General features: G+C 37.3%; 1 protein-coding gene across 1 annotated transcript; it reads right to left on the bottom strand.

Moving 5' to 3' along the window:
* Positions 1-22,345: 22,345 nt before the first annotated feature.
* On the bottom strand, positions 22,346-22,725 carry LOC131152749 (calcium-binding protein PBP1-like). Its single transcript, XM_058104601.1, has one exon. The coding sequence runs from the start codon at positions 22,723-22,725 to the stop codon at positions 22,387-22,389; it is 339 nt and encodes a 112-aa protein (XP_057960584.1). The 3' UTR covers positions 22,346-22,386.
* Between the last annotated feature and the right edge of the window lie 4,566 nt (positions 22,726-27,291).

Here is a 27,291-nt window from a genome sequence, read left to right as displayed (position 1 = left end):
TTATTGAAATAGTATTTGTTATTGACACCTCATTTTGTCCCGGATAGAGGCAAAAAAGGGAAAAATGTTAAAGATAAAAAATGACAATTTAAAAAAAAAAAATGATCAAAAGAATATTTTTTTTAAATTAAGAAAATTTGGTGTGTGGCTTCCCACGTGTAGGTGTGTCCGTGGGACCAAAATGACATTATTTTGGTTAATGGGAGAAAAAATTAAGCATGCACTAGCCTCATAAGCACCCAAAACAAAATCATTTTCTTAAGCCCCTTTCTGCATAATATATATATATATGGAAGTTGAAACAACATCATTTTGTGCTCCCCTCTGGTTGTCGTCTTCCTCCCTTGCAAGTGCTCGTCCTATTGTTGTCTCCTTATCAAATTCAACGTATTTTCTATCTTCCGCACCATTTGACCGTCAGCCCCCCTCTACTATGCCAAAAGCCCCCAAATGTTGGTTTCCTCTCCTTCCCCTTAAATTACCATTTATGTGAAAAAAAATATATAATTTGATCAGGATGGTGCTTCATTGGCCTTGGTTCACCACTAATCCTCCTTGTCACAATGGCCCGAAGAAGGGTTCGGAATGACAAGGAATAATAATAATAATATTGAAAGTTCGATGGAGTCACCACTAACCTATTATTTTCCTAAGAGTAGTTTGTTCACCTAAGCGCTACTAATTAATTGGTTTTTAGATTAATCCTAAGCCAATGAATAGTAGTATTAGTCTACATTTGCCAGAATTAGGATCAGGAGTTCAGTTATGTGAGGGGAAGGTACTAGCAACCCCTACACACTTGTTTTATGAAGGGTACCTACTTAATCATAAATTATCCCTAAACCGAATCTAATGGTCTATAATTAACTACTCAAAAATAAAATAAATATTAAAACCTTAAAAGAAAAATGTGAAAAAGTTTGATTTAAGAATGTCTCATAAGGCTTCCAAAAGGAGAGGATCTTATTAGATAAATCCCCCTTAAAACTAATATAAATGAGGTCTAAAACACTTCTTTACTCTTTATTTAATCATTGGGATACACACAAAAATATAATAATAATAATAATAATAATAATAATAATAATAATAATAATAATAATAATAAATTTTACCAAGATGCAAGCAATTATATCACAATATAAACAACATAAATCATGCACAAGATATAAATTAAAGAGAAGGGAAGAAAGATTAACACTGATGTTAACGTGGTTTAGCCCTTTGCCTACGTCCACACCTTGAGTCACACACAAGGTTTCCACAATCCACTAAACAATCTCATTCACTGGCGGAGAAGCCCTTACATACAGGAACAAATTTTCTTTGCTCACCAAGAGCCTTTTAGCAAGGTTCACCAAGAACCCTTGCAATTCAGTTCACCAAGAACCATAGGTTCACCAAGAACCCTTTTACAATAAATGGAAGAAAATGATTAACAAATATAATGCTCCTTGAATGAGCTGATTTTTTATGCAATAAAAACCTCACACAACTCTCTCAAAGTAATGTATCACACCAAGATTGAAGAGCAAGAGAGATGTTGAGCACAAAGATGATGAACTAAATGAAGTGTGCTTGCAAATAATATATGATTACTAAAATCAATGTTTAAACAAGTGTTTGGACTTGTATTTATAGGAAAATTGAGCTACTAGCCGTTTTATGGTTGTTGGGTTAATAAAATAATTTATTACTTGGAAAACTAGCCATTGGGTGTAGAATCTCGATGCAAATCGTCGACGGATTCCCCCAAACCATCGACGGTTTGCTCAAACCGTGGATGGTTTCCTCCAGGCCAAAATTTAATTAACTCTCTATCGATTACCGTCGATGCACCTGGGCCAAACCATCGACAGTTTGCCCTATTTCTTCATTAACTTGATTTTAATGTGCATGAATGAGGTTTTAACCTAACCGGGACCAAGTCTATTAAATGTTATAATACTAAGATTGTTTAAAACTATCCCTTTTGAAAACAAAGCAAGTATAGGATATTTATATAATACAATTTGTTTTGTTTTTTGAAAACTCATAAGTATAGAACTTATGTTTTGGTGATATCCTAAATGCTTTATAACCTAATATGAAATGCATTTGCTCAATGATCTTGCGTGAAACAATACCGCAAGAGTAACAATAGTTCCTACCTCAAACACTTCCTATTACATTGTGACTTTGTTGGATGTGCTTGAGTTATTCTGAGTGAGTGTCCACTTTGATCTTTCCAACTCGAATGTCTACTCGATCTTTGCATTTAATCCAGTACCTTTATGTCTTTGTCACTTGTACCTGTACTAACTTGATTTGCAAAGATAGGTCAACTTGGAACTACAAATTAGGTTGATGTCATCAAAATACATCAAATATGATTATGTAACCACTAAGACTAACATTTTTTTTTACTATTTTTCTCAATTTTTGAAAATTAAAAAATCAGTTAAAAATTAATTTATCAAATTAAATAAATGAACAGGTGGTTTATACGAGTAAAACTGAGTTAACACGGTTGGGGAAAGAATGACCACTTGTTAGCCTGTGGTGGTGAGACGTGGCACTGTTATTTTTATTTTTATTTTATATATATATATATATATATATATTTAAATTTTATGTAGCAAGGTGATGTGAGCATAACATCACCCACTATGTGGCAAAATGCAGTTGATTCTAGGATGCATGAATCACTAACGTGGTAGCGATCTGACCATCCAAAGAAAACAAAAATTGGACGGTCAGGATCACGCTACATCGCTCCCTAAATGTGCGGTCTTAAGCGCGCGACATGTCAATGCCCGTATGGTGACACATGTCCCACTACTATATATAAAAACCTTTTTTTTTTTTTTTTTCGTTTTTTGTTTTCTCTCTATCTTCTCTTCTCTTTCTCTCCAATTCTATTCTTTCTCTTTTTTCTCTCCCTTTCTCTTCGCTTATTTCTTTCTCTTCGCTTATTTCTTTCTCTTTATTTCTCTCGCAAAAATCTCCCTCTATCTCCCACTCTCTCTTTCTTTTCTTTGTTTTCTCTTTCTCCCTTATTCAATTTTTCTTTCTCTATTTTCTCTCTCATTCTCTTCCAATTTTATTTATCAGTTTTGTATTTTCTTCTCCTCTGATATTTCTTTCTTCTCTCACACAAATCTCCCTCTTTGTCTCCCACTCTCTCTTTAGATATTTCTTTCTCTCTCTCTCTCTCTCTCTCTCTCTCTCTCTATGTGTGTGTGTGTGTTGTTTCTCTCTCTCTCTCTCTCTCTCTCTCTCTCTCTCTCTCTCTCTCTCTATATATATATATATATATATATATTTTTTTTTTACATTATGACACTTTCTTTTCTCACATTGCAAGCATGAGCAAAGAGCATTGGGCTCTTTGTTGTTAGATTTGAGCTCAGATCAAACACTTCAAAGATAAGTCCTTTTATTATTATCTCTGGTTCTTTTATTTTTCTTCGAACTTTATGGTTGTTTACTTGAATTTTTCTGGTGATTTCCTATGAGCCAAATGAGACAAGGTTTCCTATCCCAAATGATTTCCTCATTTGGAAAAATTAATATGAGATCGGCAAAACAATTAGCAAATATCCTTTGAATCTCCAAAAGCCTATTTTGCCAAATACTATCCCAAATACTCCTCCACTTCATTCTCTTTGATTATCCAAGCCTAGAGAGAGTGTTTAGAATATTAGTGTTTCCATTCTAAATAACCTTATACTCTCATTGATATTTGTATTGTTTGATTTTTGTTGAGAGTTTGGTTAGAGTTCTTCCCATGGATTTAACTTGATAAATCTTGTGCTGAGAAAACTCTTTAGCTTGATGATCTTTTCATTGTCATTGCAAGATTCCTTAAGTAATTATTTTTATATGCAAAATATTTTATAAAGTTTGTTTTCAAACAACTCTTGTGCTTGATACAATTTGAGAAAATATTTTTGAGTTCATTTGAATAATATTGCGAACATCTTTGAAATACTAATCTGATATTGAGAATTATATACTTTGTTTTCAAAGATTAGCTTGCTTGAACACTCTTGTGCTTGATTGAGTATAATCATTATATTGAGTGTATATTGCACATATACACCACTGAACTTACAGTTCTTACATGATTGGTGTGGATTGATTATTACTTGCGCATATTGTAGTACATATCTGCTTAGTGTGAGAAGCATATTTCTGTGTACACAAAAGTTGTATTTTAAATCTGTTGTATTCTAGGCATGGGCTTAAAGAGGGAGACTAGCTCTGTTGAATAGTTTTAGACTCGCTTAGACCCAGTTAGGAAAGTTACGTGCGCCATCCTGGTCAGGCGTGTTAGTTGAGGTCAGCCCCTTAAATTGACTTGGTTGTAACCGGTGCCGTTCCACCCGTTAAGTGAGTCATTAGTGGAATTCTCGGGCTTGCGAGTTAGAGGTGAGGACATAGGCACAGTTGGCCGAACCCCGATAACATATTGCATGTCTGCTTATATTTCTGCACTTTATATTTACCGCACATATATGTTATGGTATGAATGATGCGCATGATTTAAATTTTCGCATATTATATTTATCAGCGCATTTGGAGCTGTATAGACAGACCCTAGGTTGCGAATATACTGCTGTTAGATTAGCTAAACCTGGGAATAAATTTTAAAGTTCCAATTCACCCCCCCTCTTTTAGAAATACACCAAAGCTAACAATCTTCCTTTTACCTTTCACCTCTCCCCATAAAAAATTAGCAAGAAGAGAGTTGATACAAGAAATGGTGCCTTGTGAAACATTAATAACTGACATCAAATGTATTGGCATGTTAGACAACACATGTCTTAATAAAATTAATCTTCCACCTTGCGAGAGCAACTTAAATTTCCACCCTACAATTCTCTTCTTAATCTTCTCCACAAGAGACTCCAAGATCCTGGAAGACAATTTTCTAGAAACCAAAGGCACACCCAAATATGTAATTAAGAATTTACCTTCCATGAAACCCTTGATTCTCAATAACCCATGTTTCCGAGCAGGAATAATGTATTTCAAAAGTAATAATGCAAACTTTGTTTTGCTGACTTTTTGACCCGACCACTTCTCATACATCTCTAGAGTGTAAGTCAAATTTCTAATAGACCTTTTCCCACTATTTGTAAAAATAAGAATATCATAACTCAGGATTTAACCTATACAAAAAAATTTGGTAGCTAAGAACTTTGCTTATTGTCTCCTAATCATTTTAACATTGCAAAAAATAGATTGGTAGACATTGAGTTCCTTTTATGTACCTTTAAGAGTGATATTGTATTCAATAATATACCTAACTTCTTGGTTAAATATTAGGAATTGCTAATTATACAAGTCAAAAAAACACAAGTTGTATTTTTATTTGCTGAGAAACCTCTAGGAATACCATACAATGTGACATTGTTTGGTCTATAAAATAACTTGTTTTCAACAATTTGTAGCTCCATGTTATTTTTCGACCAAAAAAGCAACATGCCTCTCTTTATCCAATGTTCATAATTCTTAGAGTTTAATATTTTTGTGTAAAAATGCATTAGTTACTTGGACATTAATTTCGTGCTAATATACACTGTACTACCTGCACACACTAGCACCAATTGGTAACACATAGTTTTTGAAAGTAGATAGTTGGCAAGGCAGAGAAGAGAGTAGAGATGGTCTTGAAAGAATTAGCTAAGAGAATAAGGGGGGCTATGGTTGAATACAAGGCATATAAAACATGAAGTGAGGAATGGAATCAATTTAGTTTTAGGTTATGAAGGGATTTTCTACACAATTTGAAGACTGTTGTTTTCTTGGTCGATTGGATGCCTTGTCAGTTTTAGATTACATTGTAGGAGGTAATCCACCTCCCATCCCAAACACTTTCCATCCCTTTTAAGATTTAAATTTGAGACTTCCAAAGTGAAACTCCCAAAATGTTTAGTCACTCCTAGAAGACCTAAAAATCATTGTTAAAGATATAGATATTAGCTACCAAAAAGTAAACTAATGTATGTCAAAATGATGTATAGTGACATTATTATTTTTTTTTTTTAAACTTTTTTGTTGCTACTACGTACAAGGTAGGATTGTAAATAAACCAAGTCACTTAGGAGTGGCTCAAGGGCTTGGTTCGTTAAGAGCTTGTTCAAGGTTGTTTGTTGTATAAATGAGTGATTCCTAAACATAATCTCTTGGCTTGTTTAACAAATGTACATAACTTAAACATCAAGGGGTGCAACTTGTTTCGCTTGTAAGTAGTTTGACTACATTCTCAGTTTGGGCTCATCTATAATAAGTTTGGATTAAGCTTATTTATGGATTAGTTTAATAAGACTGAATTATACTTGATAAAATGAAGTGAGTTTAAAAATAGGGGCTATGTAGGTGTGGACTTATTTAGTTCAAACAAACAAATGCCAATAGGGTAGCTTAGTAGGGGCAAGAAATATCTAAGGTGGCATTAGTAGCAATCCCTTTTCACCTTTTCACCTAACAATACCCTATGAGCCTCTTGTCTTTCGGAGTGAGAGGTTATGAGCATATTGGTAGCTTAGTTTGGTAAGTTTATTCATTTGCATAATAATAAGTTTGAGCAAGTAAATGAAAATTCAGTTGACTTGGACCCTAGTTCAATTAAAAATCAATAAACAATCTTGAGCATGAAAAGTTTGATTGAACTTGATTTATTTGTCATGAAAGAAACTATTTTTTCGCCCATAATAAAAAGAAAAAAAAAAAGAAAAGGTAAAGCCACTTTTCTTATAGCCAAAACTTATAACACTTGCATTGAAATAATTACAACAACATAAAAAAAGTACGTACTGTCGCGACGTCCCAGACTCAGCCTAGAGAACCAATCTCTGCTTTAAAAATGGGTTCAGCTTGCGAACTAGGAAAAATGAATGTGTATTTTGAAAATGTGAATTTTCGTGGAGAACAATGTGTGGTGGAGTCGCCACTAACCTTTTGAAGTGTGGTTAGAACACTTGATTGCTACCCCGTTAGGGGTAGAATCAGTCTGCGTCACCAGAGTCAGGCTCGGGAGTATGGTTACGCAAGGGGAAGGTATTAGCACCCCCTACACGCCCGTTCTTACGAACGGTACCAGATTAATAAAGAATTATCCCGAAATAAATGTAATAAGTCTTTAAAGATTACTCCCTTTCAAAAGTCAAAAGAATGAAAATACTATATAGGTATTCCCTCAGAACCGGGTCAATCCAATACCCTAAAGAGTCAATGCTCTTGGTCACAATCATCGGGAAGTAAAATCGAAAATAGGATACGAAATACGCTCCTAGGAGTTTTGAAATCTATAGGTTTTTCTAAGTAGGAAATATACTATTCCGGGAGGTTTTTGAAATTTATTTGGGATTTGGAATCATTTTTTGTGCCTAAAAAGATATTTTTGTGATTTTTCCTAAGTATGAAAATGATTTTTGTGATTTTTGTGATTTTTCCCGAACTTTCAAAATAATACAAATAAAATTAGTTAAAATCAAAATGTGAAAGTATTTTTGGGATTTTCAAAAATTTTATGATTTTTATGAATTTTTCGGATATAATAATAGTATACAAGCGAAATGGAGAAAACCGGGGTGAACCGGTCCAGAAATGGTGAACCGGTCAAACGTTGACCGGTTTGAGGGAAAACCAGTTTAAGGTCTTGGTCGAGACCATAGATTTTTCAGGGTTTTCCAATGTTCTTCCGAATACAACAGAATTTTAGACAACAATCATGAAAGTCATAGTTTTAAAGATATGACTTTAGAATGTATTTTTGAAAATCTTGAATGTGGGGAAACAGATCTAACCTTTACCAAACATGTTAGAAACTTTCTTGGATTTTCTTCAAAAATTTTCAAATGTAAATAAGTTTCAAAGCCTTAAAAATTTTTGAATTTTCTTTGACAATTTTTTTTTGAATTTTTGCGTCTTTTATGAAATTTCTTTTTTATTTTTTTATTTTTTATGAGTTAAAAAGAAGCCATTTAAAATAAAATAAGAAATGAAATAGAATCAAATAAACCAGTAGAGATCGGTTCGGGAAAGGGGGGCGGAGATGTAACATAGGAAGAGAAAGTTCATTGGTCTTACCTATCGTCTTTTTCTCCTCCGGTCTTCTTCTCCTGTCTATGAATCCGCAGGGGTTAGTCTACAGCGTCTTCCTGAGGGTTGTTCTTGAGCTCCGACTCGAGGCACTAGGGAGTACCTTCTTCAAATGGAGTGACCCGGCACCGGTAGGAAAAGGGATCAATCGATCGCTTGATCTTCTTTCGTTTTCCTCTGCTCCGGTCTTCTTTTCCTGTTGATGAGTCTACTAGGGCCGCTCTACAACGTCTTCCCGAGAGTTGTTCTTGAGCTCTGATTTGAGGCACTACGGGGTGCCTTCTTCAAATGGGGTGACTCAACACCGATAGGAAACGGGATCAGTCGACCTCTTGATCTTTACTAAAAAAAAAACTAGCTTCACAAACTCATTATAGAAAATTTCAATATTTGAAATCTTCTCCTTACCACCACTAAGAGCTCTCTTCCTTTTGTGCTTGGAATGAGAGGGCTATTTATAGACTTAACTTGGGGCAAGCATAGGAAAGAATACATAGGGGAGTCATGATGGGGGGAACCAAGTATGGGGGGAAGAATGATGAAGGGAAATTAGCATGGGAAGAATGATAAAAGGAGAAAACATGACATGTGGTGAGTGATGATGGAGGGAACAAAGTATGGGATGAAGAATAATGAAGAGAATATAGCATGGGAAGATTGATAAAGGGAGGAAACATGACATGTGGTGAGTGATGATGGGGGGAACAAAGTATGGGATGAAGAATGATGAAGAGAATATAGCATGGGAAGATTGATAAAGGGAGAAAACATGACATGTGTTGAGTGATGATGGGGGGAACAAAGTATGGGATAAAGAATTATGAAGGGAATATAGTATGGGAAGAATGATAAAGGGAAGAAACATGACATGTGGTGAGTGATGATGGGGGAACAAAGTATGCTTGCATTTGACAAATTAAAATAAATAAATAAATAATAATAATAATAATAATAATAATAATAATAATAATAATAATAATAATAATAATATGAGGGTTCTAGAAGCTGTGCGGAGCCCATCAGAGATGTGTGGGGCCCACGTGCCATGTGGGGTCCACAAGCCGTTTGAGGGTTATAGGAACCCGAGCTAACAAGGCACCGGATATGTGGATCCGAGCTAGTATACCAGAGGGGGTAATGTGTACCATATGTAGGAATCCGAGCTAGCGTACCAGGAGAAGTGGGGCCCACAAATCGTGTGGGGCCCAATTGAGACATGTGGGGCCCACAAGCCATGTGGGACCTAAAAATATGTGTGGGGTCCACAAGCCATTTAAGGGTTATAGGAACCCGAGCCAGCAGACACAAGCATGCCAAAAGAGGTAACGTGCATCGGATGTAGGAATCCGAGTTAGCGTACCAGAGCGGGTAACGTGCATCGGATGTAGGAATCTGAGCTAGTGTACCAGAGGGGGTAACGTGTACCGGATGTAGGAATCCGAGCTAGCGTACCAAAGAGGGTAACGTGCATCGGATGTAGGAATCCAAGCTAGCGTACCAGGAGAAGTGGGGCCCACAAACTATGTGGGGCACAATGGAGATATGTGGGGCCCACAAGCAATGTGGGGTCCACAAGCCATTTAAGGGTTATAGGAATCCGAGCCAGTAGGCACAAGCATGCCAAAAGAGGTAACGCGCATCGAATGTAGGAATCCGAGCTAGCGTATGTGCACCGGATGTAGGAACCTGAGCTAATGTACCAGAGGGGGTAATGTGCATCGGATGTAGGAATCCGAGCTAGGGTACCAAAGAGGGTAACGTGCATCGGATGTAGGAATCCAAGCTAGCGTACCAGAGGGGGTAACGTGCACTGGATGTAGGAATCCGAGCTAGCGTACTAGGAGAAGTGGGCCCAATGGAGATATGTGGGGCCCACAAGCAGTGTGGTACCTACAAGGATGTAACACCATGGGACCTACAAGAATGTGTGGGGTCCACAACCAGTGTGGGACCTATAAGAATGTGTGGGGTCCACAACCAGTGTGGGACCTACAAGGATGTGTAGGAAGGTTTTGACATGAGGTCTCCTCGGAAAGGCCTGGTTAAAATTGGGGTGTATACAGCTGCCCCTCTTTATAGGTCTTGTTGCTTTGGGGTAACAGTAGGAACTCTCCTACGTTATTTATAGCAACAGGCCTATAAAGATAAAAGACACCTATTTTAGCTAGGCCATACAGCCGACCACGTGTCGTGTTCTGAGTAAAGTCATGTGCTAAGTAGGAGGATGGAGGGTGACCCGGATCGAAGACCTGGCATGATCTAGTTCATCCTGGGAAAACATAGATCGAATGGTTGAAGAGGGGTGCCACGTGTCAGTGACTGAGTGGCTGGTATATGTGGGTGTGGATCAATGATGTGGCTCAATCCAGGCCGTCCTTGGAAAACACAGATTGTGCGGTTGAGGAGGGGTGCCACGTGTCAGTGACTGAGGGGCTGGTCAAGTGTGACCCGAATCAAGGCGTGGCACAATCCTGACCGTCCTTGGAAAACACAGATCATGCGGTTAAGGAGAGGTGTCACATGTCAGTGACTAAATGGCTTGTGTATGTGGGTGTGGATAAATGATGTGGCTCAATCCAGGCCGTCCTTGGAAAACACAGATCGTGCGGTTGAGAAGGGGTGCCACGTGTTTGTGACTGAGGGGCTGGTCAAATGTGACCCTGATCAAGGCGTGGCACAATCCTGACCGTCCTTGGAAAACATAGATCGTGCGGTGATCAGGGTGGCCATGTAGACTTTTTGTGTGTGGGGGAAAATGAGCCACGTGTTGGTGACTGATTGGCTGGTCAAATGTGACCCGGATCAAGGCGTGGCACAATCCTGACCATCCTTGGAAAACACAGATCGTGCGGTGATCAGGGTGGCCACGCAGACTTTTTGTGTGTGAGGAAAAATGAGCCACGTGTTGGTGACTGATTGGCTGGTCAAATGTGACCCGGATCAAGGCGTGGCACAATCCTGACCGTCCTTGGAAAACACAGATCGTGCTGTGATCAGGGTGGCCATGCAGACTTTTTGTTTGTGGGGGAAAATGAGCCACGTGTTGGTGACTGATTGGCTGGTCAAATGTGACCCGGATCAAGGCGTGGCACAATCCTAACCGTCCTTGAAAAACACAGATCGTGTGGGGATCAGGGTGGGCACGCAGACTTTTTGATCGAACGGACAGCGGATTGCCTCTTGGTTGAATCCTGTGGCACCGGGGCTTTAGATATTTAAACCTAATTTTTTTGTTCTATTCATTTCCCTGCGTTTCATTCTCTTGAACGCCCCCTCTTTCTCTCTTCTCTCTTCTTTCACCCTCTCTGTTCTCCTCTTTTAATCCCTGTGCTCTGCTCTTATTTGCTGCAAACTTAAAACCTTATCTCCAAGCTCTCTCTCTATATACCGTTCTTCAGAGACCTTAGATCTTGGCAAACTTAAAGATCCCAAACACCTTTAGAGATGATCCAGCTCCGATCAGCCTCCTATTCTGTTCTCGCGGTCAGATCTGGAGAGATCTGGTGAAGGCCAGACAAATGATGATCACCGGGAGTGCCCCGGTAGGGAAGATCCGCACAGATGCAAGGGGAGTTCTTTCGAACTCCCAAAGGAGATAAGCTCTTTCTTTCTTCTCTTTATATATATATATATATTCAATGTTGTGTATGCTTGATTACTGGTTGTTATTTGTGTGGAAATTTAGGGCTTGAGGTATTTCTGGTTTGGAAGTTAGGTTTAGGGTTTCATTAGGGTTTCAGTTGGGGTGGTGAGGTCGAGGATGAGTCAACTGGTCTTCGAGTCGAGTGAGCTGAGTGAATTCGGGGGATCACGAGCGAGCCACATGGGCTTTATCACGTGTTCAGGTCATGTGTGGTCTTTGGGACGAGCTTGAGTGAATTGGGCCCGAGTTTACTTTCGAAAAATGGGCTTTGATTTTTAAAATGAGCTGGCCTAATTTAGAAAGAAACAGGGCCCAAGTCATTTTTAAAATAGGCCGGCCCACTTTTTCTTTTAAAAAATAAGGCCTGTGTCTAATTAAACAGTTAGGCTTGGATGGAGTTTTAAAACCGAGCCGGCCCAATTCAGAAAGAAACAGAGCCCAGGTCATTTAAAATAGACCGGTCCACTTTTTTTTTTTTTTTTTAAAATAAACCCCGTGTTTATTTAAATGGTTGGGCTTGGATTGTGTTTCAAAACCGGGCCGAACTAATTCAGAAAGAAATAGGGCCCAAGTCATTTTTAAAAGAGGTCAGCCCATTTTTTTTTTTAAAAAAACAAAAGCCCGTGTCTATTAAAACGGTTGGGCTTGGATTGAGTTTTAAAACTGGGCCGAACCAATTCAGAAAGAAATAGGGCCCAAGTCATTTTTAAAAGAGGTTGGCCTATTTTTTTTTTTTTTTTAAAAACAAAAGCCTATGTCTATTAAAACGGTTGGGCTTGGATTGAGTTTTAAAATTGGGTTGGCCCAATTCAGAAAGAAACAGGTCTCAAGTCATTTTTAAAATAGGCCGGCCCACTTTTTAAAGCCTATGTCTATTAAAACGGTTGGGCTTGGATTGAGTTTCAAAATCGGGCCGAACCAATTTAGAAAGAAATAGGGCCCAAGTCATTTTTTAAAATAGGCCGGCCCACTTTTCCTTTTCAAAAATAAAACCTGAGTTTATTTAAATAGTTGGGCTTTGTGCAAAACAAACCGGCTTCGAGTTCCTTTTTTTTATTTTATTTTTAAACAGGCCCCAAGAATAAATGCGCCCCCCCTTTTTCTCTTTTTTCTTTTTCTTTTTCCTCGGGTTTAGATATTATGACTGCTCCACGTCTCTCAAAATCCACCTCGGGATTTTTTTTTCGCCGCCTTGTGAACATAATCCTCCACTAAGGGGACTGCACAACTCTCACAGCTTACCTAGCTCACAAACTTTGGGGGCTTCTCGATGCACGTCGCCTCTCTCGTCCTTCTGTCAGACACACACTCAGCATGACAATCCTTTTTATTCTATTTAAACGGACTTCCTCTCATACTTAAACACCACAGGCAAACTCCACGCGTGATTGTAACCTATCTTTGGCCATCCTCTGTTACGAGAAACCGAACCTTAACTATTTTCGAATCTCTCAACACTCTTAAACATTTCTCATGGCTGGGGCTTCATCTTCCAAGCGGGTTCCTGATTTGAATGTGGCACCAGAGGTGCCATTCTGTTCTAGTGCTCTCGGCTCCTTCCAACTCTCTCCTCAGTTCCAAAAAGAAATGCTGAGGAATGAGACAGTACTGGCCTCGATGTCTGATCCCGGCATAGCCAACCAGGCACTCTATCACAGTGCCCAGGCAATGTCCTCGACATCTCACCTAGCCCATCGTCTGTAGAGACAGAACGAAACTGTGACCCTCCTCGAGAATGAAACCTACATCTTACGGATGAAATACCAAGAGGAACAGCAGAAAACGAGGAAGTTAAGGCAAGAAAATAATATGTTAAAATGGGAGGTCGATGATTTGAGAAAAATGGTAGCAGTTTACTCCGACGACCTTAGGCCTAGAATAGCTGAGTTAGAGAAAAGCCGGGAGGACATCTAGCGGGAGCAAAAATGGCTCAAAATCATGGCGCATGGAAAAGGTCCGACTTCTTGTTCTTCAGCCTGAAATGAAAATCCGTCTGTACGTGACCTGTAAAAGATCAATTTTTTTTTTTTGTTTTTTTTGTTTTTGGGTTTTTGGAGAGTTCTGGTTGTAATCTCCCGGGACCATGACTGTAACCACGGTATTCCTCCGCCATAAGTGAGGGCAATTAATAAAATTTGAGTGTTTTCTCTTTCCCTTTTTTTATTTTTATTTTTATTTATTTATTTATTTTTATTTTTTTTTACTGAGGACAATAGTGTTGTTGGTACATTGAACCGGGTTGTAATATCCTCTGAATGGCTTGTTATGGATGTAAAAATTTGGGTCACGGGGGTACAATGACCAAACCCCTACGCTGGTTGGCTATGGATGCAACAGGATTAATTAAAAATTTATTCAATCAGGCAAGTATGAATGAATGGTGCTCTACTACTATATGTATGCGTGTTACTAAATTGCGATGCTTGAATGCAGGAGCATGTTGTTATATATACATGATGCCTGTTACATGATATGTCTGTATGCTGCTTCCTATAATGGGAATGCCTTTCACTAAATGCATGAAGATGCATGAAGTGCATGCATGAAATGTATGAGGATGCATGGTCCTTCTTCTCGATCCCGGATCTTGGCCACACTTTTAAGTTCTAGTATGGCACGATGGTACCCAACTTCGCCTTAAATGGAACTGCCCTGGTTTCATCCATACTCTATTAGTCTTTACCGCGTTTCGGATTCCAAAAGGGTTTCGAAATATGGCCCAGTGCTTTTCTCGTCACGACTCTGACCATTTTCAAATTTCTACAGGCACTCAAAATTACCCCAGTGTCTGACTGTCGGTACTTTCCCGAAGATACTCAACATTTGTTCTATCAGCGCTTTCCTCAAAATCCAAAGATGCTCAATTTCTGCCCCAGCGTCTGACTGTCGGCACTTCAGATTCCAAAAGATACTCAAAATTTGCCCCAGTGTCTGGCTGTCAGTACTTTCCATGATCTTCCAAACTCAGGGATTGTTCAAGATCTAACCTGATAGTTAATCACTAACGCTTCTAGAGATTCCCAAAACTCGAAGGAGTACGCCGAATCTGACCCAACATTCCTTCATTACCGATGTTTGACATGCTTCAGGCTCCTCATTGGTGCCTGAACACCCTCCTAGTTTATTGGGTTCTTGATTTTTGACCTCAATAAACGGGGGATCCCTAATAATGAGAATAATCATGCATTTATGTCATTAATGTGCTGAATCAGGACGTCAATCTGTGCGAAATAGTTGTTCTGTTACATTCAAAATTTATTCAGGAAAAAGATAATTTTACAACAGCATCCCTTGTTTTAAAAGGTATCGACATTAATTTGTGAAAACTAAAATCTCTTGTTTTTGCGATAACTGCCCCAGTTTCAACTAGATGGAGACTGACCCTTCTGGTACTGTAAGGTTGAATAGTGCCCCTAGGTCCGTTGTTTGCTCACGGCTTATTTTGGTGCTTTGCTTCACGTTTCGATCTCTGGATGGTCTTTAAGACTCTGGACGAAATGTAGACTCGGGGATTTAGGTTTTCAGAAGAATAAGGAAACCAAGGCTCAAAAACCCATCCCATGGCAACAAATCCTACCCCAGTTTGGGGTGAGACATTTTTACAAGAGTTTGACCGAACTCGTCCTTTTGAACAAGCTGCCTACGTACCTTTTCAGGATCAGGTCATTACGTAGTTCAGGCTCAATATTAAGTCTGACAAATCATTTGAGGCAACAACATATGCCAATCTGGTCAGGTCTTTTCATTCAGGTTGTAATGTAGGTTGTGGGTATTGGTTAAAGAAGAAAGGGTGCATGAGGCTCGAACTTATGAATTTTACCAAAGTGTGAATTGGCCAAAGATCACAAATGACGCATATCTCCCACCTTTCCTGTACTTTGATTTTCCCCTCATTCTTTTGCATCATTTTCCTTTTCTTTTTTTTTTTTTCGTGCCTTTATTCATTTATTTAGGCTTCATTCGAGATCGATCTTTCCAAAACTGCCCCAGTGTGGGGTGTGATCCTTTGGCGGGTTTAAACGAAAGATTAAATATTTTTAGGCACAATAGAGGGTATCAAGGGGTGTTTTCTTTCTCTAACTTGGGGTAGTAGAAAAAATGGCCTGCCGTCATTTTGGCACTACATTATTGTCTTGCGTGATTTGTCTGACCTTTGAAAATCCCAACCCGGTTTAAATTTTGGGAAATGACTTTTTCGAAGAAGATGGTTTCGATTTTAAAGCTCAAAGTTTACAAGTGATTAAAAACATTGGTTCCTTTAAGGGAATCACCCGTGGGGACTAATTATGATCCAATAAGATACCTCTGATGCCTACCCTAGGACAAGGCGATTTGGTAACTGAAACAATCCACGTGCTTGGTTTAAGCCTCGTCAACCACATACCCCTATTTAAAAGGTCCCCCCAGATGGAAACTTTCATCCTCCCTCATCAGATGTCCCAAAAAAGCATCACACTGAGCGTTCTCAAGTGGTTCGACGGGCCGACCATAATGTCCATACCTCATTGGGAACTCGCACTATTAAACTCCTTTCTAATCCTAGCTGGAAAGCCCGGGTGTAGAGCTGGGGTGAGAGGTGAGAGCTTTCAGAACCATTTTCACACTACATACCCCCTATACAGCGGGACAGGCTTCTACGTTCCAGGTCCAACCCCCTCAGTCATTTGCAGAACACCTGCTTACAAAATAGCAACAAGGCGTAAACAAAACATGCGATGCTATCCCAAAGGCATACTGGGCTAATCACATGCTAGCTAAAAACATCGAGGTGATCCAGGAGACGAACGCAATACACATGTGGGTTATTTCAGACAATGCGTAAGAACAAGGGCAGGCGTGGGCATTCAGAAGGTATTGGGCATGTTATAGGCATAGCAACCAATTTGAACAAAATGAAAGGAGTAATCAAAACGGCTTATACATATTGATTGAAGATCACATGGAGTACTAAGCGATGGATTAGGGGCATTATCCGCAACTCGGCTAGTACGCCCCAGCGGACATCGCCATGGGGCTGGCGCGACGGTGCCCGGACCCGGCAGCGGGCTTCCAGAACAATCTCTGCTTTAAAAATGTTCGGCTTGCGACTGGGTAACAATTGAATGTGTAGTGTTGAATTGAATTTTTCGTGAGAACGGGATGTGTGGTGAGTCGGGCCACTAACCTTTTGAAGTGTTGTTGATCACTTGATTGCTACCGGGGGGCCGGGGCGCTGGCAGGGGGGGGGGGCCCGGGGACCCGCCCGCCCCCGCGCGGGCGCCACTGATACCGAGCCCTTTATGGTTAGAATCGGCTTTCTGCGTCAGGGCCAGATTCAGGCTCGGGAGTATGGTGTTAGGCAAGGGGAAGGTATTAAAGCATCCCCCTACTGGCCTCGTTCATTACGACGGTAGGCCAGATTAAAAAGAATTATCCCGAAAATACATGTAAGAAGTCTTTAAAGATTACTCTCCTTTCAAAAGTCAAAAGAATGAAATACTATATGGTATTCGCTCAGAACCAGGTCATCCAAAGCCTAATAGTCAATGCTCTGGTCGCAATCATCGGGAAGTAAAATCAAAAAATGGATACGAAAGACGCTCCCGCGAGTGTTTTGAATCTATAATTTTTTTTTTTCTAAGTAGGAAATATACTATCCGGGAGGTTTTGAGGAATTTGTTTCGGGGATTTGGAATGATTTTTTGTGCCAAAAAGATGTTTTTGTTTTTGTGATTTTTCCTAGGTATGAAAATGATTTTGTGATTTTTTGTGATTTTTTTTTCTGGAACTTTTCAATAACACAAATCAAATCATTTTAAAATCAAAATGTGAAAGTATTTTGGGATTTTCGAAAATTTTATGATTTTTATGAATTTTCGGGGGGGAATATATAGGTAATACAGCAAGGATGATGGAGAACCGAGGTATGAACCGGTCCGGGAAATGGTGAACCGGTCAAACCTTGACCGGTTTGAGGGAAAACCAGTTTAAGGTCTTGGTCGAGACCATTGATTTTTCAGGGTTTTCCAATGTTCTTCCGAATACAACAGAATTTTAGACAACAATCATGAAAGTCATAGTTTTAAAGATATGACTTTAGAATGTATTTTTGAAAATCTTGAATGTGGGGAAACAGATCTAACCTTTGCCAAACATGTTGGAAACTTTCTTGAATTTTCTTCAAAAATTTTCAAATTTAAATAAGTTTCAAAGCCTTAAAAATTTTTGAATTTTCTTTGACAATTTTTTTTTGAATTTTTGTGTCATTTATGAAATTTCTTTTTTATTTTTTTTATTTTTTATGAGTTAAAAAGAAGCCATTTAAAATAAAATAAGAAATGAAATAGAATCAAATAAACCAGCAGAGATCGGTTCGGGAAAGGGGGACGGAGATGTAACATAGGAAGAGAAAGTTCATTGGTCTTACCTATCGTCTTTTTCTCCTCGGGTCTTCTTCTCCTGTATGTGAATCCGCAGGGGTTAGTCTACAGCGCCTTCCCGAGGGTTGTTCTTGAGCTCCGACTCGAGGCACTAGGGAGTACCTTCTTCAAATGGAGTGACCCGGCACCGGTAGGAAAAGGGATCAATCGATCGCTTGATCTTCTTTCGTTTTCCTCTGCTCCGGTCTTCTTTTCCTGTTAATGAGTCTACTAGGGCCGCTCTACAACGTCTTCTCGAGAGTTGTTCTTGAGCTCTAATTTGAGGCACTACGGGGTGCCTTCTTCAAATGGGGTGACTCAGCACCGATAGGAAATGGGATCAGTCGACCTCTTGATCTTTACTAAAAAAAAAACTAGCTTCATAAACTCATGATAGAAAATTTCAATATTTGAAATCTTCTCCTTACCACCACTAAGAGCTCTCTTCCTTTTGTGCTTGGAATGAGAGGGCTATTTATAGACTTAGCTTGGGGCAAGCATAGGAAAGAAGACATAGGGGAGTCATGATGGGGGGAACCAAGTATGGGGGGAAGAATGATGAAGGGAAATTAGTATGGGAAGAATGATAAAAGGAGAAAACATGACATGTGGTGAGTAATGATGGAGGGAACAAAGTATGGGATGAAGAATAATGAAGAGAATATAGCATGGGAAGATTGATAAAGGGAGGAAACATGACATGTGGTGAGTGATGATGGGGGGAACAAAGTATGGGATGAAGAATGATGAAGAGAATATAGCATGGGAAGATTGATAAAGGAAGGAAACATGACATGTGGTGAGTGATGATGGGGGGAATAAAGTATGGGATGAAGAATTATGAAGGGAATATAGTATGGGAAGAATGATAAAGGGAAGAAACATGACATGTGGTGAGTGATGATGGGGGAATAAAGTATGCTTGCATTTGACAAATTAAAATAAATAATAATAATAATAATAATAATAATAATAATAATAATAATAATAATAATAATAATATGAGGGTTCTAGAAGCTGTGCGAGCCCATCAAAGATGTGTGGGGCCTACGCGCCATGTGGGGTCCACAAGCCGTTTGAGGGTTACAGGAACCCGAGCTAGCAAGGCACCGGATATGTGGATCCGAGCTAGTATACCAGAGAGGGTAACGTGCACCAGATGTAGGAATTCGAACTAACGTACCAGGAGAAGTGGGGCCCAAAAATCGTGTGGGGCCCAATTGAGACATGTGGGGCCCACAAGCCATGTGGGACCTAAAAAGATGTGTGGGGTTCACAAGCCATTTAAGGGTTATAGGAACCTGAGCTAGCAGGCACAAGCATGCCAAAAGAGGTAATGTGCATCGGATGTAGGAATCCGAGCTAGCGTACCAGAGTTGGTAACGTGCATCGGATGTAGGAATTCGAGCTAGCGTACCAAAGAGGGTAAGGTGCATCGGATGTAGGAATCCGAGCTAGCGTACCATAGGGGGTAACGTTTATCGGATATAGGAATTCGAGCTAGCGTACCAAAGAGGGTAATGTGCATCGGATGTAGGAATCCAAGCTAGCGTACCAAGAGAAGTGGGGCCCACAAACTATGTGGGGCACAATGGAGATATATGGGGCCCACAAGCAATGTGGGGTCCATAAGCCATTTAAGGGTTATAGGAACCCGAGCTAGCAGGCACAAGCATGCCAAAAGAGGTAACGCGCATCGGATGTAGGAATCCGAGCTAGCGTACGTGCACCGGATGTAGGAACCTGAGCTAACGTACTAGAGGGGGTAACGTGCATCGGATGTAGGAATCCGAGTTAGCGTACCAAAGAGGGTAACGTCCATCGGATGTAGGAATCCGAGCTAGTGTACCAGAGGGGGTAACGTGCACTGGATGTAAGAATCTGAGTTAGCGTACCAGGAGAAGTGGGGCCCAATGGAGATATGTGGGGCCCACAAGCAGTGTGGGACCTACAAGGATATGCGGGATCCACGAACACCATAGGACCTACAAGAATGTGTGGGGTCCACAACCAGTGTGGGACCTACAAGGATGTGTGGGAAGGTTTTGACATGAGGTCTCCTTGGAAAGGCCTGGTTAAAATTGGGGTGTCTACACGTACGTTTGGTAATCATTTATAATAGCTTGCCAAATTATATTTTTTTATGGATAAATAAGAGGGAATAAAAAATAATGACTGGAATTATAAAATAATGCAACAATAATAACTAATAGAGTAATAGCATAATTTTAAAATAACTAAAGCATCAAAACAACACTGAATAGTGTAAAATTGCTAGTGTACATATTCTAATACCTCTCAAGAATCTAAACATTTTCACTATTTCTTTTTTTGCTTATAAAAATATTTTGACTGTTGTATCTATGGTTTTAATTACTTTCATATTCCATCACCCTGTCGATGTCCAGTCAGCCAATTGACCAAAAGCTAAAGAACTGATGGCGCTCTTAAAGCTATTAATTGATCACATGAAAAACTTCATGGATAATATCAAATTTTTTTTTTTTTAAATGATCTGGGGACTCAGCCACCATTACGTCACTTTGGACACTATAGTGCGGCACAAAATCTGAAAGATAAAAACTGTTCGCCCATTGACGTACCCTAATAATTCATCAGCGTAATGCCTTAAAGGAGAATTGAACCTGACCTTATAGTCATCAAAGTCATAAGTCGTTCTTACCATTTGAGCTAACCTGGCTAGACATATCAATATTTTTCTTTTCTCTCTTTTCCTTTTTCTTATTTATTTATTTATTTTATTGTTACGTAGTTGACTCAAATTTGGCATAGCCCGAGAAATTCACCTACACGTTAAGACCAGAAACTGGGTTCACACTTTCCCCAGAAAATTTGCTTTCAGATGAAGCAATTTTCCCTCCCAAACAGGGCCGAGACCAAAAATATTATTGCATGATTTTTAAAAACTTCCCATTAGCTTATTAGATTCCACATTATGTTATGCGCAGCTTCTTTGATGAGAAAAATGTTATATATATATATATAGAAATTGTTTTAGGGTGATTCGGCCTATTTTTTTTGGATGAACTTTTTTATTATAAAATAAAAATAAAAAAAGTTAAGTGTAAAAAGTTTTAGTAAATGACTTTTTTAGCTTTTAAAAGTCAATTTTGGCGAACTTTTAAAATTTAAGAATTTAAAACTTTAGAAGTTAAAAAAAGTTAAGCCCGTTTAGCTGTAGAAATAATTTTTATTTTTTTATTTTTCTAAAGAATTATAAAAATATCAACTTATTTTTTCAAAGATTAATTTTTATTAAAAATGTAGAAAAAATATTTGTTTAGTTTAACAAAAAAGATGGTATTTTTGTAATTACATTGAAGTTAGAAATGGAAAATAAAATTATTTTTTATGAGTGAATCATGTCAAAACTTTTTAATGTTTCATTTTTATACAAATATTATAAAACTGAAAAAATAAGCTATTTTAAAAGTAATTCTTTAAAAATTTTAAATTGAGGAATAAAAACTGTTATTTTTTTTTTTTAAGTACAACTAAAAAGGGCCAGCCCTTTGTTTTTTTTCTTTTGTTTTTTTTTCTTGACAAATTATTTGATTCCATTGGTTTCTATAGATATATATTTTTTTCCGAATATTATAAATTAAATTATTTATACATAAATTTTCATTCCTAAATTTATAGTTGCCTTATAACTTCTTACCAAACACTTAAACCTTATATTTGGAGTTGTCTTTTATTTGAATAAGATGTAGTATAAAATTGTATTGAAATTTATCCAAATTCACCCAAATCAAATTCAAGGTCTGAAATCCAAGTTTCCAAACACGAGGGTTCATATTTGGGACAAGATTTTGTTTGAAGAAAGGAATTGAATTTTTTTTTTCCATATTATTTCTCTCCATATCCAATTCTATTAAAAGTGAAAATTTAAAAACTTATAAAATTAAAATTTTCTTCATTGGTTTGCTATATCTTTTATTTTATTCCTTCAAATTTATTTTCCTTTATGTAATAGTGAATTATAGAATGAAATAAAAATTTGATTAGAATTTATAATGAAATCATGTGATAAATTTAATTTTTCAATTCTTCTGTTCATAGATATGAATGTGTAGTTAGAATCAACTTTCTTGCCATTGATTTCTTTTTTAAAAAGTTATTTACATTAGCTGGACGAGGAAATACAAAACTTCTAATATGTAATGGCACAGGTAATGCGATACACCACCCAATATATATATATAGATATGGAGAGTGCCAATCAAAATAAAATTACAAAGCATTAAACAGAATTTCGTGCAGCCACTTTCTGGATTCATCCATCAAATCGGGACTCAGCCGGAACATGAGAATGCAGAACTCCGTGAGGGAGAGAGCACCGTCGCCGTCAAGGTCGCCTTCCCGGAGCATACACCGGAGCTGGTCGTCGGTGGTGTCCTCCATCCCCAGCACCGCCGAGTTACGCTGCAGACTCTCAAAGGTTATCAGCTCCTTGTCGACGTCCATCAGCAACCGAAACCCCTTGCACAGCTCCTTCATGAACCCCTCCGCCCCCAGTATCTCCACCATCGCCGGAAAATAATCCTCAAACACCACCCTATTGCCCGCCATTAATTATACTCTCTCTAAAAAAACTAAATGAGGAAATGTAGGTACGTAAGCTTTCTGACTGTGGGAATATGGTTTGAAATTAACGATAGTAGCAGTGGGATTAATGCATGCATGCATGTGAATTGTGATATATTGAAATTAAGGTGAAGGGGAGGATTTAAATAGAGGTGGAGGGGAGGGAAGGGAAGGGAAGGGAAATTGGAATGATGCCGACGAAGGTACAGAAGAAATTAAAGAAGCGTTTCGCTCTAAATTGAATTGGTTCATGGCCTTTTTCTTCTCCTTCCACGAAGTTGCATGGGAAGCTACCCCCCCACCCCCTTCCCCTTCCCCTCCCCTCCCCTGGTCGGGCTCAGCATTTTCCTTTTCCTGTCCAATTAAACGTATTCATTAACTTGGGTTAGACGCAGGACAATTTACATAAACGCCATTCCTCTACTTTTATAATGATTTAGCATTTCTGGTAGCATAGATTTTTTTGAGAATTTATTTGGTGCATCAAGTGTATGTATGTATATATATATGATTTCTTTATATCTATAAAAAATAATTATATATGCTTAGTTTAATTAAAATACAAATACATGGTGACATCATATTGAATTCGATGCATATAATCAGTGTAAGTACCTAACATTTTTTCAAATATTCAAAAATGATTTGTAAAACTTTTTTTGATCTTTGTATTAAAAAGACGATCTCAATCAAAAGGTATAGCAACAAATATCTTTTAGCACTCAAGCAAATATCTCAAAATATATATTTCTCAAATATAAGCACAAGAGATATTTTGAAAATGATTTGTAAAATATTTTAGCAATCAAAATCTAATGTGAACTCCTTGAGTATTGCAATGATAATGCAAAACTTAAAGGCTCAATGAAGTATTCCTAAGGAAGACTTATTAACAAAGTCTCCTAAGGAAACTTGGTGCTTTGTTCTCTAATAAAATAATCTCAATCAATCAAGAACAAGAGAGAGCTTAAGCTTAGTGATATTAACACAAGAAAACTCTTACAAAAAAGTATTTGCACTATGAATGAGTAAGATGAGTAGTATATGGCTTGAATATTAGATTTTGGCTTTTTGAAAATCAGTGGATATTTGCTAATTATTATTGCTAATCTCATATTAATTTTTGCAAATGAGGGGGTATATATAGAGTACCTCATAATTATAACCATCTAAGACACATAGGGTATTATCACTACAAGAAAATTATTTTTTAGTGAAGAAACTATTAGTGACATATTCAATTTTGTCACTAAAAGTGAGTATTAGTGATAGTTTTATCAACCGTCACTAATACGACACTATTAGTGATAGATTTGAAACCGCCACTAATAATTTCGTCACTAAAATCAGGAAAAAATAGCGGGATAACAATTTTCACGCAGAAATTATCCCGAAAAAAATATTAGGGACGACTTGCGCAATATTAGTGACGAATTAAATCCGTCACTAAAAGACTCTTATTAGTGACAATTAAATAACCGTTACTACTATTATTTAAAAAAAAATTTTAAAAAATTACTTCAAAGTATTAGTGACGAATTTGAAGATTCGTCACTATTAACCACTTATTAGTGATGGATTTGGGAACCATCACTAATACTTCTTTTATTTAAAAAAAATTATTTTAGAGTATTAGTGACGAATTTAAAGATTCGTCACTATTAGACCATTATTAGTGGCGGATTTGAGAACCGTCACTAATACCTCTTTAATTTAAAAAAAAAAAAAAATTTATTTCAGAATATTAGTGACGAATTTAAGGATTCGTCACTATTAGACCTTTATTAGTGACGAATTTGAGAACCGTCACTAATACCTCTTGTAGACACCCTATTTTTGCCCTAACTAAATAGAAAACGGGGTCCCCTCTTATTATTTTCATTATTATTATTATTATTATTATTATTATTATTATTATTATTAGTATTTTTATTATTATTTTCTTATAATCATTTTTATTTATTATTATTTATTATCAGTAGTATTATTAGTATTACTTTACTATTATTATTTTGGATATATTTATTATTATTATTATTATTATTATTATTATTATTATTATTATTATTTTTACTTTTATTATTATAATTATTATTATAATAATAATTATTTTATTGTCATTATTTTTAGTATTTCTTTTACTATTACTATTAGTATTAGTATTATTATTATTATTAGTATTATTATTATTATTTTACTGATAATATCTTTATTATTTTTATTTTTACTACAATTATTTATTATTATTTATTATTAGTAGTATTATTATTACTATTATTATTATTACCTTATTGATTTTATTATTATTATTATAATAATTATTATTATTACTATTTTCATTATTACCATAAGAGTAAAAGCAGAAAAAGAAAAGAAAAAGAAAACCAAATAAAAAAGAAGAGTATAGGGTTTCCCAATTTTTTTTATAAAGGGAGGCGCAGGGCAGAGGCCAAAGTGAGGGAGGCGCACGGGCAGAGCCAAAACCAAGAAAAAAAAACCTAGCCTTTGATCATTCTTCTTTGCTGCCCAGCCGCAGACCACACCGGTCTTCTCAATTGCTTCCTTTATTCTTCTTCCATCTCCATTCCCATCTCGCCAACTCCTCGCCTAGCAACCGCCATCGCCACCTTCTGCAAGCCACCCGAGAACCCCTTGTTCCATCCATCCCTCTGTAGCTGAGCACCATAACTTCAGGAGGAGCCCTGACGCGTCTCTATTCTCTACCCAGCAACCGGCGCCTTGGGCGATGCCTCCACCACTCGCCGTTTCCACTGTCATCACACAAGCAGCAGCTCCATCGTCATACGACCTCACCGGTGAGCCCCTGCAGCAGTTGAATCTCCTCCATCAACCTTCACGGCCAGCCAGCAAAGCCACGACTCCAGCCACCGGTGGCCTCCCCTGCTGCACCGACCACCCCCACAGCAGCCAATCACCAGAAACCCGAACAGCTCCATCATAGCCGCCCCCTGCTGCCATCCGTGAGCCATCTCCAGACCTCGTGAGTCCCCTGTAAGTCTCTGCACACACCACACACGCACACACTGTACTCAGACAGAGCACACACGCACTCACACTGTCACATACATGCCTGTATACATATGTATATATATATTTTTGATTTGTTTGGGGTTTTGACATGTAAAGTTTAATTTTTTTTATTGTATATTTAATTAGAGCTTTATATATGATATATCTAACATTAATCTATTTTTCGCAGGAATTTTTTTCACTTTTTGCAATAATATTAATTCAGGTTTCATATATATATATATATATATATATATATATATATATTTCATGTTAATTTATTTTATTTTATTTTATTTTTTGCAGGGTTTGTTTTTGTCATAGTATTCATTTAGGTTTAAATTTTTATTGTTTATATTAATGCATGTTAAATAATGAATATGGTTGTCTTTTATTGTATTATTTTCATTATTGTGTGATGTTTTGGTATGTTGTTCGTTATCATGTTTTTATCTTTCCTATGTCCATTTTATATATATTGTGGTATTTATAGGTATTACTATGATCATACATTATTATGTTTGTCTTTAGGCGTAGTTTATTAGGTTTATCTTTGTCATTATGTTTTCATTACTCTTATGGTAGTATTTATATTGTAGTTTATAAATATTAGTTTATTATTATGGTATTTTAGTATTATTATTAGTTTATATGGTATTTTTAAGTATTTAAGTTTGTATTATATGTTTATGAATTATATGGTATTACTACTATATTTAGTATCATTTATTAGGGTATTTTTTTTAGTATTTTAATATATAGGGTACTACTTCATATAGTATCTTTAGGATATTTGGTATTACCTATTAGGGTGTTTTTAGTACTTTCAATATATTATGTATTATTTTTATTTTTATTTTTAGTATCTTTAGTATTGTAGTATATATGGTATTTTATTACCTATTTTGACATTTGTAATATTTTAGTAGTTTCTGATTATCCTATTATCATATATTAAAACCTCCCATACTAATATTTTCATATGAAAAATTCTATACAATTTCAAAATTTGGGAGCGTATTTTCTAAATATTTTTTTGATTTTTATCCCTATGATTTTAATGCTAGGGTATGAGCTTTCGGGTTTTACGTACCTTTAGTTCTGAGGGAATATGTAAATATCTATATTTTACATATATTTTTATATTATTTATTTATTTATTTATTTATTCATTCACTTTGCATGTATATTAGTAAATTCACTATAGGAGTAATTTGAAAGATTTATTAGATTAACTTAGGGATAATTCCGAATTAATTAGGTACCGTTCGTAAGAACGGGCGCGTAGGGGGTGCTCATACCTTACCTTCGCGTAACCGAACTCCCGACCCCAGCTCTGGTAACGTAGACCCATTCTACCCTTAACGGGATAGTAATCATGTGTTTTAACCACACTAAAGGTTAGTGGCGACTCCGACTTTCCTTATTTTTTTTCTTGAAAATTAAAATTGATTTTTATTTCGCCGCCCGGGGCACATGCGTGCCGGGATGTTGCGACATCTCTTTTATTTAAAAAAAATA

This window comes from Malania oleifera, chromosome 4, assembly GCF_029873635.1.
Source record: "Malania oleifera isolate guangnan ecotype guangnan chromosome 4, ASM2987363v1, whole genome shotgun sequence".
Taxonomy (NCBI): Eukaryota; Viridiplantae; Streptophyta; class Magnoliopsida; order Santalales; family Ximeniaceae; genus Malania; species Malania oleifera.
The sequence above is the reverse complement of the archived record's forward strand: the minus strand, read 5'-3'. Positions and strand labels throughout refer to the sequence as shown.